The sequence below is a fragment of the Amblyomma americanum genome, chromosome 4 (genome assembly GCF_052857255.1).
Source record: "Amblyomma americanum isolate KBUSLIRL-KWMA chromosome 4, ASM5285725v1, whole genome shotgun sequence".
Classification (NCBI taxonomy): domain Eukaryota; kingdom Metazoa; phylum Arthropoda; class Arachnida; order Ixodida; family Ixodidae; genus Amblyomma; species Amblyomma americanum.
Window position 1 is genome coordinate 184,821,139 of NC_135500.1, and position 22,137 is coordinate 184,843,275.

The 22,137-nt window shown below is 49.7% G+C and overlaps 1 protein-coding gene across 1 annotated transcript in view; it reads left to right on the plus strand.

Annotated features, from left to right (window-relative positions):
• The first annotated feature begins 3,162 nt into the window (after positions 1 to 3,162).
• LOC144128828 (uncharacterized) overlaps positions 3,163 to 22,137 on the plus strand; it is a 123,943-nt gene continuing 104,968 nt past the window's right edge. The window contains exon 1 of the mRNA XM_077662578.1: positions 3,163 to 3,842. Within this exon, the coding sequence (XP_077518704.1) occupies positions 3,669 to 3,842 (174 nt within the window). The 5' untranslated portion in view covers positions 3,163 to 3,668. The remainder of the gene's footprint in view (positions 3,843 to 22,137) is intronic.

Below are 22,137 nucleotides of genomic sequence, written 5' to 3' on the forward strand. Positions count from 1 at the left end.
GATAAAATTTATGAAAGAGACATAGTCTGGCAATTTTACGGCGTAAAACGAGGGATGGAAGATTAGATTCTGATTTCACTTTGCTGACGCTTGAATGAAAAGAATAGTCCGAGTGAATTAATCATGCCGCGCGAGTTTGAACAGATTCAAGGGTGAGAGAAAGATTTGACTGGTGAAGGTCCCAAACTGCACATGCGTATTCCAGATAGGGACGACCAAGCGTTAAACAGGTCAGCAGTTTTATAGCGGGAGCTAGTCGCAAGTTACGGCGTAACAAACCAAGCATGCGGTTGGCATCATTAGTAATGTTGGAAATGCGCGGTGGCCAGCTAAGAGAGTGGGAAATAGTTACACCAAGGTATTTATAAGAGGTTACTGCCGAAAATTCGGAACAAGAAATATAGTATTTTGTCGAGGGGTAGAATTGCCTGCGGTGAAGTGTAATTAGAGAAGTCTGATAAACAGTTAGAGACATCAGCCATCTGTTGCCCCATGATTCAATGTAATATAAGTCTGCTTGCAATATAAGTGTATCGTGGCTGTTAGTGGTAAGTCGTTAGATAACGCAGCCATCGGCAAATAATCGAATATTAGATGTAATGTGAGCCGGTCGATCATTAATATAAATTAGAAAAAGCAAATGGCCGAGTAGTGTACCTTATGGCATACCGGAACCAACAGGGGTCTAAGCAGAGCAGTGTCAATTAGCGTACGCAAACTGTTGACGGTTAGAAATAAAAATAAAGCATTGTATAGAATCGAGAGTTAGGGGGTCAATATTTAAACATGAGAGTCTATGGAAAAGCCACTTGTGGGGAACTTTGTCAAACGCTTTTTCAAAATATAGAAGCAATGCATCCACAGGTATATTAAGGTCTGAATTAGAACTGACGTCATTGATGAATAGATCCAGTTGTGTGTCACATGACATACCTTTTCGGAAACCATGCTGATTAGGATGAAAGAATTTTGCTGATATCAAGAAATTTACGATATGAGAGTAAACAACGTGTTCCATTAGTTCTGAACAAATGCCAGTAAATTATACGGCACGATAACAATTGCATGAAAGTGGGCAACCTTTTTTTGGTACTGGAATCACCTTGCCTACCTTCCAGTCTTGTGGTATCACTCCGGATGATGATGACTGCTGAAATATGTGTGCAAGAATAATGCTTGTAATGTTTTCGTGTTTTTTGGCAGTTTAGAATTGATGGCACCAATGCCGGCTGATGATGCACTTTAAGTGATTATATTAGTGTCGCGACGCCGTTCGCATGAAACGTTATGCTAGACATGATTGGATGAATGTACTGTGGCAATTCTGGGAGGTTTCCATCGGTTCCTTGATCAAATACAGACGAAAATACAAAAATTATTGGTTCAGGAACTTCGTGATCAGGAACAGGATTACTGTCGTTGTCTACTAGAGCTAATTTATTGCAGTGAGAGAGGTTAATAGGCCTAGAAAATAGCCTGGGATTATTGCGTAGCATATTGGGCAATGTTATGGTATAGAAAATACGCTTGGTTTTGGCGGCGAGCGATTGAAATGGTTTATCGATGGTATGTTATTTTTCCCATGCTGATGAGGTCTTCAGCCGTTTAGCTGCTCCATAAAGCCTTTTCTTTTTGTTGTTTAGACGCTTGAGAGTAGTGTTGAACCACAAGGATGTCGGCCGCTCAGTTACGGTTACAGTGGGAATGTGTACGTCAGTGAGTTCGTGAAGTTTGTTTTTGAAAAGCGACCAGTTAGTTTCGGCGGAGCGGCTGCTAAAATCTGCTAGATACGACGCGCTGAACTGTGTTAGCTTCTCGTTTATGCTTCCGTAATCGCCTTTGTGGTAGAAAGTTAGAATTTTTTTTATTTTCTTTGTCTGATGCAGTTGGCAGTCGAATTCATACCTTCTCTAGTAGGGATAGAGACGAGCTGCGGTAAACCGAATGTAAGGCATGCATTGACGAAGTCACTTTCAATGTTATTTTTTACAGTTGTTAATGTGATATCAGACCACGTGACACCAGGGAAGTTAAAGTCGCCAAGAAGGAAAATAGAGGCTTGTGGTTATGATGAAGCTAAAGTGTCAAGCGTATCATGCAAATGATTGCAAAAGCAAGCTTCTGCGTCTGGGGGTCGATAGCAGGCTGGAATAATAATGGGCGGGTATGACACGTTACAGATTACAAACATGGCTTCTAAAGGACCGTTGAGGTTAATAACAGTGCAATGAAGGCTGTAATCAGTAGCTATTAGTACTCCACCGCCGCGTCTGTTTTCGTGGTCATGCCGGAAAACATTGAAACCAGTGAGAAATGAAAGAACCTCAAAGTTTTGGATGGATGAATTCAACCACGTTTCAGTTAGTAGGAAAACCTTGCTTTCTGTAGTGTCGATGAAGCTGCCTAGTTTGTCACGCTTGGGTAGCGTACTTCTGGTGTTAGTGTACAGAAATGAAATGGGATTATTGTTCTGAAACGTGACAGGGGTATGCTCCAGCTATGTTTCTCGCGCAACAACTTTTTGCGTGGCACGGTTATATACATGAACTGTGTTATCGATAATGAGCTTATCGCGACGGAACTTAAATTTTTCCTTGTGTCACTTGTCATATTCGACTAGATGTTTCCTTGCTGTGTGGGTGTTGGGTGAGTAGTCCTGAGCTATTCGGTAGTCTGATTTTTTTTTTTAGTTGTGTAAGGATGGTGATCTTCCAGTACGCTAGAGAAGAAAATGAAGTTAACCGCTGAATACATTTGATGGCGCAAAAAAAAATACAAGACGACGACACCATGAGAAAGTGCGAGATAAGGAGATCAGCGCCTGAGGCAAGCTACCAGACGAAGATACGATCTCGTCAAGAGGAAAAGGTCGCTGACGAGAAGCACTGACGAAGCATCGGTCGATCAACGACGGAGACCACCGCACCAGGCTGAGGAAAGACGGCACCGATCACGGCTCCCCTACTAATCCTCGCGCCTCACCACCTGCTTGGGCGGCCCACTGCGCCGACTGCGGACGCGAGGCAGCGAAGCCATACTCCAGGGGGCAACTCAGGCAGCCGCGTTTTAGTTCGCCCAGCCTCCGCCGCCGTCGGACAAGGCGCCACCGACGCCCGCCGCCTCGCCGCACGCGCCGTCGCCCGCCTGCCGGCACATGCCGCCGCTCTTTGCTGCCTCTTCTGCACGCACGCACACACCGAACGCGCACCGCGCCGGCTCCGCAGGCATCGTGCAGTGTGCGTGCGTGAGTGGCGGTGAGCTCCTCCTTTGAGAGGCGCGCGCTCGGAGTCTTCTCGCAGCCTCATCCCGCGTGAGTCGCGCACGAGTTGCTCCCGCTGCTCTCTCTTCCGACAATCGACGAGTTGCACGCCGCCTCCGGAAATGTCCGAGCACCGCCGGCGCCTCGCTCGCTCCACGTGAGCTGGGCACGTCTCGCGTGACGCTCGGACTCTCGTATAGGATGCCGATGCCTGGACCGACAGCGACAACGCCGTCGCAGAGACCGGAGGAGCGACGCCGGCGTGGACGGTTGGTGCCCGGGTGGCACGCCTAAGCGCGCGAGTGGCAGGACAGCAACTTCGCTTCTTCGACGCTGCTTTCCCACGCGGCGAGTGAAGTTGCTGGGCGCGGTGTTTGAAAACAGGTGGTGACACGCGACGGTGACGACCATGGCTCGACGACGACTGGAGTGGCTCTTCTGGTGGTGCGCGCTGGTGACTGTCTGCATCGGATATGTCGAGGGACACTTGCTCGTCGACAGGAGCGCCAAGCAGAGGGTGCAGGCACTGCTGGCCCACCAGAACCCCATCAGCGCGCTGCGGACGTCGGCACCGGTGTCTCCGGTGAGGCTCTCCTACGCTGTCCGTCTCGAAACTCAGCTCCGCCTGAGGGCTTGATAGTATATGAACGATAGCGTGGTGCCAACTTAGCGAGGTGATAAGGTTGCACTGACCTTAGGGGGTGCCCGGAATCGCGTAGGACCCGTAGTTCTTACGCTCTTCGAGCGCTGTGTATCAAAGCGCAGTAAATCTTTGCCAGCGAAACTTCGTTTTAGAGGCTGTATGCTGAGCTCTCATTGGTATACATTCTACTAATGTTGGGTCTGGCTTGGGAAAATTTTTTATTCGATTTGAGTATGCTCCGCAGAGAGCAGTGGCCCCGTGACCTTTGAGAGATAAGCGATGCAGATTTTCCTGGAACTGCTGTGCGTATTGCGCGGGTTACTCGATAAAAACAGTTCCCACGGCTATTTTGCGTATGTCAGAAAAACCCTGACACGCCCAATGCTTCTGCTACGTCTGGATTCTGCAGCTAGGTGTCTTAGCGTATTTATGCTAGTCGAAGAAAAAAAAAAACTACACGATTCTGACTTACGAATTCACGTTACACGCGGTTGACGAGCCGAATTTTAAACTTCCCCGTTTTTTCAAAACCACATGTGGCTTCGTCGGCATCACGTCGCCGCGATCGACCAACCCGGGGCACTCTGGACAGGCGCACATTGCAAAGCCCTTTGTGCTCCGTTGTCACGCGACCTCCAGTCATGACAGCTTTAGATCATTTTTGATAGGTGCGGGGCGGATCCCGCGTTCCGGTCGAGCTGTCGGAAACTGTATTGTTTTCATCGCAGCAAATATTATGACAGCGCAGTGGAACTGCTGTTACAAATGGGCTGGGTAGAGGCAGCATTCATCGTAATCGACCATGGCCCCCTTCCTATTTTCTTGTAGAAAGGCGGTGGCCTGTAGCGGGCCTCAAGACATTAAATCGAAATTGCAAACAAGCAGGTGCGTTCTTATGTGCATACAACTTTTTTTTTTTTGCGCGGGCCCGTTCGCTTCTTTTCACTTCCTTGGTCTTTTTTCCGGCCTGTCTGCGGCGGTGAAACTTTCTGGCGTGCTGCCTTTATTACCGACGAAAGGGCTTTCCGTTCACGGTACTCTGCTGCGATCATCTGCAGTTCGCACGTTACGCGGGCGCATTAAGGGAACATATCGTACGCTCTTAGGCCCTCAGGCCTGTGTAGTCGTAAAATTTCCGGTTGAAGATTATCGATTTGTCTGTAGCTGGAGGCAAAAACCAGCCGATGTTTTACGCGGCAGCGTATACAGCTCGTTCGGAGGAAAAGCCGTCGGCGTAGCAGTAGTCTGCACCGCGTGTCGGAAATAGTCGGGGCCGCGTGAAAAAAGAATCGTATCATTGTAATTTGTGGTTCTAGTGATTGATTAAAGAAATGGAAAAGGGGGTCAAAGTTGTCATAGTGCTCAGATGAAAAGAAAACGATAGATTGAATGAATGAAAAAGCCAATGCTAGATGATGGTAATTACAAAAATTTAGAGTGTGTAATTGATCAATTAATTGATTGAAAAAATGAAAAAATGCGTTCAAAGCTGTTTCCTAGGGGCAAGGCGTCGCGCCGAACGGGCGATGGCGTTCCGTGGACTCCCCTGGCAGTGCTGCAACACGCTGCCGCGTTCCACTCTTAAAGGCGAAGCTTGAGCGTCCTCCACATTTCTTTTCAATCATTTTTATAGGGGAAGCGGGACACGAAAGGGCGCGCTCACACTAAGCTGCAGCGCCCGAGTCGGCAGCCGATGAGCGCCCGTGTCGACACTGTTTCTCCCACGATTCTCGGCTCAGATTGGAGCGCGTCGACTGCGCTCGCTCCTCTTTCAACGCGAACGCCGCGCGATGGCCAGATTTCCCACCGCGTTGCGTTTCAGCGACGCATCCTTGGCGCGCGCCCGCCGGCAACATACTCCTTCAAAGCGTTGCCGCCGGCCGGAGCTTGCGTGTCGCGCGAGTTTAGGCGCGAAATCGGATGATGCGTCGGCGGCGTCAAAGCGACGGGGGGTTTCTGCTGCAGCCATGCGCGTCGGCGACAAGATTGCACGCTCGCAGAAAAACATCGAACCTGCTGTGTTTGTGCTGTACTACTCGCTGTTTTTTTCGTGTGTGTGCGTGTCAGCGACCGTCTTATGCTTGCTACATACTATGTTGCTCCTCTCGTTGTAGGATCACGGGAGCGTTGAGTAGATCCGTGTCGGTATAAGTGTTGCACACCTGTACTGGTGTGTGCGCCGCTCCATCTTCCAGCGCTTGGAGCCGCCGCAATTCTTTACCATTTAGCTTTTCGGCTTATGAGGACGTTTTGATTGGCTGCTTCTAACGTGGCACGGGAAATTCTACCAAAACCACCGGTCGGGGCGAACATGTGAATCAGTGCGGGAACCGCGCCTTTGCATGATGCGAAGGAAGTAAATGGCGCCGAACATTGCTAGGCATTTATACGATCTTAATAGATGCACAAAGTTTTGCTGTTAGGGTCTGCCATGATTGAGAAACTTGTCTTCAGTACGACGTTGAACTAATCTTACGTGACATGCATGTTTTGTCTAAGACGTGGTAGCCATTTTGCCGTCAGAAAAACTGGATATGTTGTTATCTCTGTACTGTGTCACCTCCATATCATTTTTGGTAGCTGAACAATTGAACTTACGCCGAGAACCATTTTCAGGTTTGAAATGTCAGGTAAATGAGCGAAATCAACTGATAAAGAGCCATTTTGGGGGTGGGGGAGGGGGGGGGGGGGGCAGATCGGGACGATCTAATACCGTAGAGTTCAGACATAGTGCTGCTTTGCTGCCAGTCTGTTTTTTGAACTTTATTTTAACTTGTGAGACAGCTAGATTTTCACCGTTGTAGAATTATGGATGAACTCTAGAATAGCTGTAATTATTATATGGTCTGTAGCACGCGATCTCTTTATCATATACACATACTGTGTCCATTGCTGAACGTTGTCACTTAATTAGAGATGCGAAAACGCGCAATGTAGCGTAAGCGGCTTTCATTGGCTGGAAAATTGTGCTTGTTTGTTAACCAGGAAAGCTGGCGACTCGCCGGTATTTGTCTCCGTCCATCCGCGCCACTTGGTCACGCTTATCACGCACAACAATGCAAGTGCCTAAAGGAACGTTCATTACGAAACAAAACGTATTTCATCGCACACATTTCTTCTCATCGCTGTTTTATTTTATCATGAACTTTTATGCTGTTTGTAATTATTTTGTACTGCTGTTTTCTAAGAATAAGAAAAAGAGGGAGCTAAGGATCCCAACGCTTTTTATTGAGAGCTTACGAGGAACGCATTTCAAAGAGAAGGTGGTGCATTTGCAGAAAAATGCACCGTTTAAGGCAGACTGCCTGCACACCAGAGAAACGGACTTTGTATGCGCAGGCCCTAGGCCATTCCTCTCAGCCCTTTCCAGCAATTTTTGCTACACTCTGCCTTTCTAGTGACATTAAAATGCCGTTTAAGTGTAATGTATTTTAGGGGATTCCCAAGTTTCTAATAATAAATTTCTAATAAGGGGGCAATTACTCTTTAGCGTTTACACAAGTGCAACCATATGCGGCTAAGGAAAACTATGCAGTTTCCACGGAAGCTTCGCCGTTAAAGAAAAATTCGCCCGAGGTTCTAAACCGGGATTACCGCCTCTCTGGGGCAGTTGCTCAACCAACTAAGCTAAACGCGAAGGCTAGCAGATAGTAAGGTGAAGCCAAGTTGATCAAGAACTCGAATCAGGAACGATGTAAGGGTGATGTGTTTTAGGGGAATCCCCCAAGGTGAAGTAACGCTGAGCGTAGACAGCTGTGCCAGCTGGTTCTGTGACTGAACTCTGTGGCTCTTCCAAGCCCACAGTCTAGTTGGTTCTGAATTGCATTATGAAACGTCGTTGCGGAGCTGAAAAAAATAAATCGGACGACGAGAGAGCACACAACACAAAAGCCGGAAAGAAGGATTCGCACACATAAAGGGACGGATGTCAAGGTTCCATGCACAAAACGCCCGGCGTTCGTACTGTGTGGTCTCCCTTCGTCCGTGTTTTTTTTTTTTTTTTTGTGCGCCGAAACAGTGTTTCATAAGGCGGACTAAATTTGTGGTAATTGAGCAGCTACTTTGCTTTGTAACCGTATGAACGCGCTTGGATCGATGCTGAGGGCTTTTTTCTGCCTTATTAATATACCGTTTGTCACATATTCTAAGCAAGATGAGTTATCAGTGCCCGTCTGTCTTTGTCCTTGTGTCGAAGAAAGGACGCTTACGAGAGCGTCATCGTAGAGAAGATAAAACGGCGTAGTGTACATGGCATCTAAATGGCAGAGGTTTTGCTATGTGGCGCGGGTCGCTCCGAGCGTGCACCTCTACCGACCCCAAAGAAGATGTGAGAAACAAAGAAATATGGTTAAGCAGTTCAGCGGATACTTGGTGTTGTGATGCTGGGCCCACGAATTCACTTGTTTGAACCCAGTGCTGCTGCGAACGTTTTTTTACGGGTGTGGGGAGGGAGGTGGAATTACATAAATACGGCAAGTCCGTCCTCTAAAATTATGGCGCTCTTTAAATACCACCAAGGAGTCAAAAGTACTTGTGAGCCCCCGATACCGTGCCTAGCAGCCGAGATCTTTGCATTGGCATGTGCTTAGGGATTTGTTAGGCATCATTTTATAAAACTGCTTAACTGACGGTGAAGTTGACCTGGGCACTTTTATAAGGTGGAGCCGCCGCTCACCATGCACACAGCCGTGAATTCAAGCTTTAAAAAAACTTTTGGTGCCCATTTCGGGTTCTTTCTCATTAAAAGCATGAGCGTGGCTCATGAGCGTAGTCATGAGCGTAGCTTTTCAACATATCGCAGCTGTTCGGAGAGGTGGTCTTGTAACCACACACCATAACCCTCGTATTAGTTGTTGCAAAATGTGCATGTTCTGCCAAAGATAGCTAGGACACTTCTGGTGTGTGGACGTCCCAAGTTAAGGCGAAAAATGCACCGTGAACAGCGAGTCGAGACGGGGTGCAGGGGCTAATGTTTCTTAGGACCCCTTCCTCTTCCGCCTGCTCCTCTGGTGCTTCATTAGTAAATGCGTTCTTGAGAGCGAACGACTCTTTAACTCTGCGTAGATGATTATTACCGTGGTTTAATAAAAGTAAAGCCCATCGGTATCGCTGTTTCTATTAAATAAAGCTACCTTGTTCCTTGCTTGCGTAGTACGTGGCTCTCTTACCACAAATTACAAAAGTAATTGTTGAGTTTTCCTTGTAATATCGCGTAGTCAGGTTCGATCAGCTACGTCCTCTGAAGGCAGAAAATATGGTGGAAGGCTACAGCAAGGAATCTAACCTGTAGCTATTCCCCATTGGTCGGCTCCTAACTTCCACTTTCGGAGTCCGCAAAAAAGGATGCATTGTGTTTACAGGAAATTTAAGCCAACTTGACTTGTGGAAGGGCGTCCGATTGTTTAGCGGATAACGCACGGAGAAACTGAAAAGCAGGTCCCTAAATAAGAATTCTTACTATCGTCGTATTTACACTGTTTTAAAAACATGTATGCAGAGATTTGCTGAAGTGCACCGATCGCGCCGCCGCGGTGGCTGAGTGGTTATGGCGTTCGGCTGCTGGCCCGAAAGACTGGCTCGATCCCAGCCGAGACGGTCGAATTTCGATAGAGGCGCAATTCTAGAGGCCCGTGTACTGTGCGATGTCAGTGCACGTTAAGGAATACCAGGTGGTCGAAATTTCCGGAGCCCTTCACTACGGCGTCCCTCATAGCCGGAGTCGCTTTGGGATGTTAAACCCTCATAAATCATAAAATAATGAAGTGCATCGAAGTATCTTCGCGAACGCAAATCATGCATGTAGCGTGCGCACCTTACATTCCAGTGGAGACGTGTTTGGCTACTTGATGTACTGTGCCAGTGATTACCTAGTGTCTAGGCCGTCCCGCAGGACACGCTTCAATGGGCAGCACAAAACGTTACAAATCCGCTTCATTCAGTCGCCTACGCTCCCCTGCTGAGGAAACTAGGAAAGTTTTACCCTAAGTAATCAGACAGTTGTGGCAGAGAATTTAACGAGGCGGCGCAAAAGTTCGACAAGAATGATATTTTAACGAATGCGGAAGCGCTGGTGTAATACTTAATAAAAACTGAGATAATATGCTTGCAACATTAGTATACGGTGCGAAAACGAGGTGTATCCATATATATGCCAGAAGTGTCTCTTTCTCAACGTAGCATTCACAGATCCCTGGAAGTCATCATACAACTCCTGGTGCAGCGGTTAAGCGGCGCGCCACTGCTCTGTGATGGCAGGTGCCGCCAGTGGTGGAATTTTCGCGATCTAGATTGCTCTCGTAGAGACAAATGCTAGACAATTTTGCTAGGCAGAGCACAGAACCTACAGAACCTCCGGATTCAGAGCCCAGAGCATTCAAAACCTCCGGATTCAGAGCCCACAACCTACAAAACCTCCGGATTCAGAGCCCACAACCTACAAAACCTCCGGATTCAGAGCCCACAACCTACAGAACCTCCGGATTCATAGCCCAGAACCTACAGAACCTCCGGATTCAGAGCCCAGAACCTTCAGAACCTCCGGATTCAGAGCCCAGAACCTCAGAATCTCCGGAATCAGGGCACTGATAAGGGGATTTCGTCACTGCGAGCGTACACCGCATTCAGCGTTGAACTAAAAAAATTCCGATGTCTCTCGCAGTCTATACGTGACCACCGTGGGAGAGGCAGTTCGCCTTACGACACAGTATAAGAGCCCTTCTTCTCGACGACAGGTGTGAGGATATGCGTAGCAGGAAATCGAAGAAGTCGGCCCTTCTGAGCATCAGTAAGACTCGCTTCTTGCGGCTCATCTCGGAGTTACTCTTCCGAGTACTCGCGCTCGTTTCTTCCGCTCCGTCACCCTTTGCTCTCCATCGCACGGCACCCTAGTTCACTGTGTCTCGTCCAGGGGGAGCGGGAGCTATATTTTCGTCTGTCAGCGGTGCGGACGCGACGCCGGCGGCGTCGGCGCCGACGGACCCGCCTCGAAGCGCGCCTTGACGTCTTGCCAAGCCGAGCGCTCGCGTAACATCACGCGATTTGCGCGAGATGCGCGGCTATTTCAAGAGGGACGCGCTCGCGGCAGAGGCGTCGCGGCGACTTCCTAAGAGGCCTTCCTTTTGTTGCTTTTTGTTCTCTTGTGCTTTCGAGGGCCGCTTTTCTTCCTGCACGTATTATATTCTTCAAAAGCATCCTCGACGACTCGAAGACGCCGCCGACGCTTTTCTGCATGATTGCATGCTCCGGCTGCGAGCGCGTGCATATACACACACTTGCTCCTCGCCTCGGCCCGCCGCCGCCCGTGACACGCGATGCGTGCTACGCAAGATGGCGTCGCTCCTCTCTCTGTGCCGGCGCATCGCTCATCTGGGAAAATGGGTAGGAATGGTTTCAGTAGTCCGTGGAGCCGCTTTCTTGCTATGCTTATTTTTTTCTTCTTCTTAAAGTCTCGTGGCCCGGCAGGTGAACCGCGAGAGATTGTGCTACATTTGATCAAAAACACGGACCGTCGTTATGCAGGTGGGTCGCAAAGTAACTCCCTCTCTGCGCGGAGAAGTGCGCAAAGAGCTTGCACGTTTACCCTGCCACGCATATAAAGCGTAGCATTGGAGACAGCTGCCAGAAAAGATTTTTATTCAGACAAAAGTAATCGTGCCGCTTCTACACAGCAGGAAAAAGATACGAGCTCATTTGGAGAGCTGTCACACGCCGACCTACTTTCCGTTTGCGCGCTCAATTTGCTTTGACGTGACGAAGCGAGCGTCGTTTGCCCAACGGGAGCTGGCGCGGAGATGGAAATATGCGACCCACGTTTCGATTCCGACCGTTCCTCCTCTCTCCCATGCCTCCTCACCCTGCTTCCCGCTCCCAACGTTGCGTGGTCTGACCGCAGCTCACGAGAGACACGCTGGATAAACAAGACGCCGGAGCTGCGTTGTGTGCAGGGGCACCGGCGTGCAGAGCGTCGACATCACGTGCGCAACCTTGAAAAGATGATTGAAGCGAACGAAAGAGAAAAGTGAGAACAGAGAGAGGTATATACCGGGGCCTCAACAAAAGCTGCTCAGAACCGCAGCAGCTGTCAAAACGTTGAGCCGCTCTCGGCTTCCCTCCTCCCCTCCCCCCTCTCTCTCGTCTTGCATGCATGCTTCGTGCACTCTCCCGTTGTCGTGGTCTCGCCGTCCCGTAACGGACCACTGCCCGCTTTCATTTCGACCCCCCTGTCCTCCCCGAGGAGAGCTCTTCCACGAGCCCTGTTTTGCTGCGCGAAATGGTAATTCGTCCGGCTGTATGTATACGCACGGGCCTTTCTCGAGGAACGGCTCATCCCTGCGCTCCTGCGCTTTCTTAAGCCCCCGCTTACTTATACGGCGAACAAAAGAAGGAATATAGACGGAGGAGCTTTCTCTCCGCGCTTCTACGTTAACTTCCTCGGAAATTGGCGGGTGGGGGGGTCAAAATGAAAGAGGGAATCAGGCCTCGGGTTCCGCCGAAATGCGGCTGTCCCTGGGGTCAGCTCATACCACGCACCAGCGCGTCTGCCGGGGCGAGCAAGCCTGCACAGCTCTTCTCGCCGTATGGGATGACGCGGTATTTGTTTTGGCTCTCCGGAAGTCTCCCGGAATTTGTTATGTAACTCCGACTGGCCCCTCACACTCGCACATGTGCGCACATACAACGGGGCATCCACGCGCGCGCCGTGTTTGCTTCGTTGGCCCTGGCCTCGCTTTCTTCTATGCGGTGTCCGCTTAGCCGCTGCCCAGGCCTCGAATGCCTCTGGAGGCCACGTCAGTGTCTTCCCCACGAGGCTGGCGCACATCGCGTTTGTTTGTGTGTAGTAGGTGTACGTCCCGCGCCACCTCCGAGGCCCGCCAGCCCTCGCTGCCTGTCTCCTCCTCCATCGCTGCTTCTCTACAGGACGTGCTTGTCTATGTAAACACAGTGCGCCTGTGCGCGCGCCCCCACCGAGGCGGCTGCGTATACGTGAAATAGAAAGTCTCGGTCGGCGCGGCCAGTTGCAATTTATTTTGCTGCTTATCTCGGTTGGTAGACACGTAATTCCATGCAGATTGCGGCAGTTACGTGAGCGGCCTCTGAATGTGGGTGAGGCGGCCTTCCAAGACGCATGCACTGTATATGCGGGGAGCTTGTGGCGCGAGTTGGCGACGTGAAGCGTGGCTCCTGTATCTCTCGCATGTGAATTCCTTCGTCTTGGCAACCTGGAGATTGCGCCGCGTATTCAGTGCACTGCTCGGCCTCACAGCCCGATAACTGGTTGGCGGTCTTATAGACAAGGGCTCTCCAGCTCCTAAGCTTGTTTCTTGCGAACTATTGAATGCGGGAAAGCGAAACTGATTGATTGAATTTTTTCGTGCCAAAACGACACTGTCGACTGAGAGGCACAGTCTAGTTGATGGCTTTGGATTAGTATCGACCTCATGGCGTTCTTTAACGAGCACCGAAATCTAAGTGCACGGTTGTTTTTTGCATTTCTTATCTATCGAGATTTAACTCCAGAAACTGGAACCGAAGGCGTGGCATAGCGATCAGCAGGTGAATGCCTTAACTGCGTTGACCGGTGAAACTGTCACGTGTGCATTAAACGTGACGTGGCGGTGCACTGAAATTATGGGCTTGACTATTTCGCTTCGAGAACTGAGCACACGCTCACAGCAGCAAGGGAGTATAGTACCCGACATTAAAATGCTGTTTAATCCCCTCTCCCTTTTTTTCAACTTTCCATTACTTTTTGACCTAACGTCGAATTTTCTTAAATGTAGGGGCGGGTGGGAGCAGGCATTATCGAGGACAACAGGAAATTGTGCTTTTCTTTTCAGAGCGACAGCGGTTAAGCGCCCGTTCCTAGTTTTCGCGTCGTACTGCTTACTACTACTACTACTACTAATACTAGTAGTAGCAGCAGTATGCCGTAGACGTCGGTGTAACCGTTGGGTGCGTTTTCGTGGGAACTGCCCTTAGGGTGTTTATCGTGGAATGAGGAGGGTATGACGTGTGTGGAGGAATCCGTAACCGGTGGCTGGTTAACCATGGGAACCTGTGGTTACCGTTGAAGGAAAAGGGTGTGGCGAGAGGGGAGGAATCGCCAACCAGAGAATGATTACCGCGGAAGGAGGACGGTATGGCGAGAGAGGGAAACAGAGAGATAAAACTTTATTCGCTAGTTAGATTTTGGAGGAGTCAGGTGGGCGGACTCCTTAGTTCAGGACTACAGAGGCTTGCGCTGATGTCCGGACTCGTCGGTCGGTCTGACGTTGGTCCTTTAGATCACTGCTGGTCGAGGCTGGCTCCTACTGCTCGTATGATGTCTGTGATATTCTTAGGTGGGATGATTTTCTCGCGCAACTCCACAAAATGTGGAAATGCGTTGGTTTACCGCCGCACCAAGGTTAGCCGGGGTCGTATCTGGAAGGGTGCATAAGGCCGTTCAAGTAGAGATTTTGGGAAGGTGTTTGTATCGTCTCCAGAATGTGGCTTCTTCTGTGATGAGTTTAAGTTGGGAGGAGGGAGGGGGGATATATCCTTCGGCTGAGTTTTAGGAACCATACGGAAGCTTAACCGGAGAGTGGTTACAGTGGAAGGAAGAAGGGCTATGGCGCGCGCGTAATCCGCACTAAAGGTGGTATCCTGGCAGGAGGCGGGTACAGCGAGAGCGTAGTAATGCACACCGGAGAGTGCTTACCAGGAGAATCATCCGGAGGGTGATTACTGTGGAAGGAGGAGAGAGAATATCACAGGAACGGGGAGATGTAGCATGCACCGTCCATATCTGCAGCAGCTTCTGTGAAACGCACCGCCCGAGAAACGCCATCATAGAGCGGCGGACTGGAGAGGTGACCTATAGTCGGATACAACTTAAGTATACGCATTAAAACTCCGCTCGCATTCAAGACCGCGGCACAGAATTCCTCCACGATAAAAAAAAATTGTCCGCTGTTAAAACGCTACTTTTTACCTAAACAAGACGCTAATCACAAGAAATAAAACTATAAGCTCTATTGTTGTGATACCTGGCTTGTCTAATGTTGTCAGACATTAAGTAGTTGACTTCGTTTACTTTTTTGGTTAGCCAGCGGAGTAAAACAGGATGCCGCGGATCGTCGCTCAGTGTTAACTGCTGTTTTTTTTTTAATTATATCTTACTATAGTAGAAAAGCTAATATATGGAGGAAAACTAAAAGCAGTGCCCTGGAACTATACAGATATCAAGTGTCGCTTCCATATTCTCAACATATCGTAAAATGTAAATACCTCAACAGCTGTCGCTGGATTTCGCTTTAAACAGTGGTAATTAATTAACCGTGATGTAATTTTTTAAATCAATTCTTCCCGCCTAACAGTAAGAGCAAATATTCTAGGTGCCTGGATATTTAACCTCTCCTCACATAACGCTTACAGAAGTCATGTTGAACTGGATACAAACATAATTAACAAGCCGTATGATATGAAACTTGCTTGAAAGACATAAGAAAGTGGCCGGAAGTTAGGGCAGTATATCTCAGCACTGAAAAAAGATAAGCCTTGCCGACGTTTCGCTTTCTGTCAATGACACACAGCGTAAAAATCATTCGCGCTCCTGGTCCAGTCTGCACGGTCATTGTTCAAGCACCGTTATGGCGGTTAAGCACAAGACGTGATAGACCGGCTTGGTGAACAGCCGCGCTCTTTAAACGCCGACTTCCTGCCCGACGCGTTCGCTCGTAATTCATAGGCGGGGAATAAAATCACCCCGGTTGGGGGTTCTTGCGTTAGGTCAGCGACGCCTTTAACGCGCACTCCTAAAACTGGGCCTCACGCGGTGATGCAACGGCAGTGCAAAGGTACGCGCTTTTACACGCACACAGCGAGCCTGTGGCCGCCGCGCCTACCGGGGTCGTAAAAAGCTCGAGACGGCGACGATCAGGCGTCGATGTCTTCGGGCGCTGCCCATCGTAAGAAGACGGTGCTTCCCAGGAACCCCCCCCTTTCATTCCCCCGTACACGATGCCGACGCCACAACGACAGGTGCCCCCCGTGTTCGTGGCTGCTCGCGTGCGTCACGTCCTCAGTGGGAAAGAAGGAAGGACTGAAGGAGAGTACAGCGCGTCTTCTTTCAGCGTCTCATGAATGGCGCGAACTTGCTCCTCCGCAGTGGCCTTAAATACCAGGTTCAGCCGATCGCGTCATCGGCGCTCTTTATGCCTGGCGCATTAGCATGCCGCCTTTATAACCCGTCTGCCTGTCGCTGTAGTCTTTTCTTTTCTTTTTTTTGCTTTATGTTTTACGCCGCTGTGCCCACCGACCACTGCAGTTTACAAGGCTGCCCCCAGACGACCCGCGCGGAGCTGAGAAGCGCCACCGGTGGCTGGAGGCGGCTTTCGGCCAAAAGCGCGTCGATGCCCGAAGGCTCCTTCCGATCCTTCCGAGATCAAAGAGCTCGCGCTGTGTTCCTCCTGGCGGCCTGTCTGGTTCCTGGTCTCTGCTACACGTGATCTGAAAAGATATCGGCAGTCCACACTCCTTTATATTCCTGTATTTTTTTTCATCGTCATAGCCCGGGGAAGGAGGGATGGGGGAGGGGGGGGGGAGATGTTGGCTCTGGCTTACGTTTCTGTTTTTGTTTGTTTGGAAACGCAGAGTAATTGGATATTGCCTTGGGGACAACACCTTCACCTTTATCCAATTTGACGTAATTGGCATCATGTTTCCGCGCAGAGGAACGCTGGCAGCAACGGAGCTTTGATGCCTCGCTTAATAAGCTCCATAACGCTTGATTACTGCGTAATAAGGTCTTAACCAACCGGCCGCCATTACTCCTGCCGCGGCGGCTTCGTGCCCCGGAAATTGAGGTGGCGGTGCGTGTTTCTCCAAATTGTCTCGTCGCGGGAACCGTGCTGTGATATTATATATATATATATATATATATATATATATATATATATATATATATATATATATATATATATATATATATAATGTACACACACACACACACACACACACACACACACACACACACACACACACACACACACACATACAGGAGTCGAACTTCCTACTCGGCATCGCTGCACAGACTGCAGATCCGAGCTGGCGCGAGAAGGGCTTTGCCACAGCATTTCATCGAGCGCCGATAAAAAAGTCTGGTGAGCCGGGTTAGTTGGCGCGCGAGCGGGAATGATGAGGGGAAAAAACGAGGAAAAAGTAAGCGAACGTGGCGTGCGGTCCCCTTTTTGGAACTAAATTGCTTCCGCTGTCTGCGTTTCCCGACCGCTTTACTAGGCAGAGGTAGTTATTGCTCCTGCCTGCGCTTCGGGTAAACGTTGCCCGCGTCTGTAGCGACAGCGCGGAAGCGCCATTAATGAAAGCGGACCGCAGTATTTCCGTTTTGAGGCGTGCTCAACCCACAGTGGCCAGACAAATTCAGGTCACGAGCTTTATTACACAAAAAGGAGAAGAGAGCGGAAAGAGGTTGAATTTATTATGGGTCGAAATAGTTGGGGTCTCTGTAGCAACAAACCCGGACACTGTGGAGCGAGAACTTGCATCAAGCGCCTGTAATTTGCATACGCGTGGACAGTGGACTTTTAGGGAGATGCGATCAGTCATAAATACCGGCGCCTGCGCTTGCTCTAAGACAGCTAACACGGTGTGTGCTGAATAACAAATTTCGCAACCCCCGCAAGCGTCCGCCGTCCCGACCCCGAACGAGCGGCGTACTTTTTTTCAGCGCAAGGTGACAAGATGGGACGCTCGAAGGCGCAGCCCTGGCCTTGGAAATTTTTGATGTACGAGTCCACTCCCAGCTTCTGTCAATAGCGGGCGCGGCGCCTAAGTGCGCAGGGCAAGGTAAACTTCAATTACCATCCGCGGGGAGCCCCTTGCTGCGCCCTCCTCTCGAATGCTCTTCCTTCCCTATTTGTTTTTTCCGCGCGCAAGTGCCGACGAGTATCCTTTATTTCTATTTTTAAAGCTCGTCTCGGGGACCCTGTAATGGAAGGCGACAAGTGATAAGAAGGCCATCCTAACGTGTTCAAGCGAATAAGCAGGAACTCGCAGAAAACAATCGGGTCCAATTCTCTAGAGTCATTTTGTCTTCTACGTACACTTCGAAAGAGGTGCTACCTGGGTGCCGTGTATGCACCTGCAAACGAGGCCGGTCAAAAACAGGCACAAGGTTTCGGCGTATGAGCGAGCCTACAATTCCAACTCGGCCAAACAAACCGAGAGAATAACCGGCCACTGGCCAGTTTGGTTTCGGAGACAAACGAAAAACAACGTCCACTACTGGCCCAGCAGGAGGCCCGTTCGCTGGAAGCTAAGGAAAGAAATTAAAAAAAAAACGCGTGCGGAAACGAAGGTCCTTCGTTAAAGAGACAACTTCAGAGCGCGGGCGCGCGCGAGGTATGCGGGGAGGTCGACCGGCCAGTTCGTTCGCGCGCGCTAATTTGGCCCGCGTTCCTCCAGCATTGCCCGCCCTGCCCATGTGGCGGGTTCAAAGGAGTTGAGAAGCAGTGCGTGTACCCGCATCGAAGGCTTCGCTCATGGTTCTTAATTATTGTCGTCAATTTTTTTTGTTTCTACTCTCAACCGCGGGTGGCCCTTTTTTTTTTCTTTTCGCGGAAATGGTCGCGGCAGTCTGCGCGGCGATGCTTGGGGCGTTGCGCGAGCAGCCAGCCAGCCGACCACACGTGCGCGCTCCGCTTCTGGAAGCCGTTGAGCGGCCCCGAACTCTGCGGCGACGGGCGACGATGGCTGCTGCGCCGACCTTCCTGCTCTCCACGCCGCGCGAGGCGACCGCTCCCTATTAATTAACGGCCAATTAGGCAGCGCACGCACCGCGGCTCGGTTTGAGGGCAGCATCGGTGCCCTGCTCTCTCGTAGACGGGACGCGGAGGCGACGGCTATACGCGCCGACTGCTGGGCGCTTCTCTCCCAGCGGGCCTCCCCCATTTTAAACGAATGGCTTCCTTCGAAACGAGCTCTCACGCGGGGTTGAGCGCGCGCGGCGGTGCCTAAATAAATCACCGCCCGGTTCTGTCTTCACCGAGCGTGTGTGTGCTAGATTGAAGAGATTGGGGAGGGGGGACTGTAGTGTGACTGAGTTCCGCCTTATACCTGAGATGGTTCGTCTCATCATGTTAATCGAGTGGGCGTTGTGGCTTTCCTTTAAGGACCTCACGCGTACTCTCATGCTCGCTGAAAAGCGCCCCTGGTGAGGAGACGGCGTTCCGGGAGCTTTGTGTTGCGGGGGCGCCGATTTAGGTGAATGGGGCAACGGAACGGAGGGCTTGCATTATAATCCCTGGCTCGTACGGAGAAGGCGGGTGTTGGAGGGGGGGGAGTGTAGGGGCACTGCCGATGCTGCAAGTTGGCGGTCACGAAGTAGGGTGTTCTATTTGGCATGCGTGGTGTCGGAACCCTTAGTGGCGGGCCCGCACCCGGTGGAGCGGTGCGGCGGCGGCCTAATGATAGTTTTAAGGGGAATTGCGAGTCGCTGCCTTAGTTATGTATCAACTGTCCCGTGTCGATGGTGCGTGTTCTTTCTGCCGTATACCTAATACTTTCAGTGCTGTGAATTGTGTCCGAGGATAATGAGCACCGCTTTCATTTCATTTGTGCGTAAACAGCTTCCCGGGTGAACCTGCCTGCCTTTCTTCGGAAGGAAGGATGTCTGCTGACCTCGGGGTCGGTGCACGCTGTTTGTTCGGTCGAGCCAAGGGTCTAGACTTCCATGACCGTGTTTGCAATTGGCCATGGTAGTTAATTCTCTAGCGGCGTCTTTACTTTTCTCGTCCCAGGACACTGGTGCTTATTGCAGAAATTCCCAAAGTTCAGATCCGCTAGCCGTCCTCTCTGCAGAATAATTACTCCGTCATAAACATTGGTGCGCTGTTATATGATTGTACACGATTAACTTCGCCCAGCAACGCTAGACGCAACCTCTCATATATAATTACTGATCTCTTATTACGAATTAAACGTATTACATAGGAGCAGACGGGGTGATTCCGCGTCAAAGTATCTTAGCTATGGGAATAGAAATCCGGTCTGAATGGATCGTTCTTTAATCGGCCACAGGGACACCTCGGACACCTCGCGTATGTTACGAATGCGATCGCTGGCGACTTCGCAGTAGTAACCGAGCCGCTGGCCTCTTGCCAGGAACTGGCACAAGAGAACCCAAGTGTCGCCACGCCAATTGCTACACTCTAAGAAAAAAAGGAGTGGTCTTAGTCCTTTGAGGGGGGTAAATCCACTGACGCTGTGGCGACCCCCTTTTGGTGTAACGTTACACCTTCGTCGGGGGACTAAGTGCGCACAGTGTAATGTTTAGGCTGTTATCGGGGTAATGTTATTCCGTCTGGCCAAGTGTAAGTATAACCCCTTGATGACTAACTTTACCCCTCCACAGAAAGACTAACGCTTAGGCCATGAAAGTGTAAACATATGCTTCACTTTCTGGTGCATGTTTGCGCCCACTCGGAATAAGCTTATGCTCAATCCCAGGGTGCAAACTTATACTTGCAAGGGCTACAGTTAATCCTGTCAAATGAGCTTACTACAACCCTCCTACAGAGCAACTTTGCACCTTATCAAGGGGCGTAAAATTGTTCTGCAAGAACATATGGGTTCCTCTTTTAGGTGCACCTTTACGCCATGTTAGGAAGGGTAACGTAAGCGTAAGCTTACCCTCGCAGGGGCTATAGTTACCTAATGAGTTTTTTACAACGCTTCTATGGTGCAACTTTGCACCACGTCAGTGGGCATAACATTGCTCTGAAAGTGTGTATGTGTTGCTCTTTTAGGTGCATCCTTACGTCTCTTTTGGACGGGTAACGTTACCGTCCGGAGGAATGTATCCCATATTACAGTGTATTGTTACAACTTCTCGAATGTAAGGCACAGACACGTTCGCTGTGGTACTAGGTATCCATTGTTATTAAAGTAAGTAAGATCGTTTTTGGGCCTGTAAAGAAAACCACTTCACTTTGTAGGTGTCGGTAATGGTGCAGTTACTTTAATGTATTACACACATCGAAACCAAACGCAGCATTACAATACACCTACAGAACAAAGCTGCTTGCTGAAAAGGCATGATAAGCACCTCACTGCCATCAAGTTCACAGATGTTTTTCTCTTCCACATTCCTGGTTATGTTCGTGTTAGTGTGATAAGATTGTGGCGTGCCGTGCTGCACTTCAGAGTGCAGTTTCGGACTCCAGTGATTGTGCACCAGTATGCACGACAGGGTTTATTTCTTACTGAATTTAAAATGGCAACATAACTCAGCAGTCTTCTGTCAACGTCATGATGGCATCCATTCTCCAAGCGAACCTGTGTGACAAAAAGAAATCCTTGAAACATGACGGGCAGTACACACATTTAACGCATAATTTGTAATTATAAGATCAAAATTTAATCTGCGACAATTTGGTCTGAAGCGCGAAGGCGTATGTGTGGTGTATTCCAAGCGAGCATGCTGTACAGGCCAAGAAATAAGTAAAAGAATGAACAACACGAGCTCTGGATACCAAATCATGATACTGATTGAAGAACATGCATGCCCCACTAGCTAGACCAAACTAGAAGGCTCATACATTTGGTGTGCAGTACACATATCTCACATGCAGTGGAAGTATAGAGCGCAGCTCCCACTTCCGTAAATGGCCTCTTTTTTTTAATTACAGCGTTCTTTCGGCGTTGATTCAAAGGGGCCCGATTTTGCAGCTGAAATATGCAAGACATAAGAAACCGTACCGCAGTATATTTGACGCTTGTAAAATGATAAGCAGGGCGTCTTCACTCAACCCGTTGCTATCGTGCATGCAGTGGTGCTACCATCTAGTTAGAGTCAGTGTATGACCATGGAACATTTTTTACAAACAAAAATGACCTGAAGTGAGCTCTTGTTCAGCTGTTGTCCAGTTATGCTTTTGGCGCTAGCTAGCAAAATTGTGGCTGAATTTTTGCCGCCTGCGCGCAACAAAAGCGTATGTGCACTGAGACAGTGCGTTTCTTTCTGCAACAACTTGCAATATTATATAAGTCAGCTTCTTCAAAAGGATGTCTTCCGACCAAAAGTACTCGTTTACAGACAGCAGTTTCGCATTTTCAGAAAAAGGGTGGATTCCCCTTAATTTATTTCGGGACCGACTAACCCATCTCCCCTTTCGTGGCAAGAACAGGGAGTGATAACGAAGACGGTGGTAAATGTCTCGAACCCAGAGGACACTCA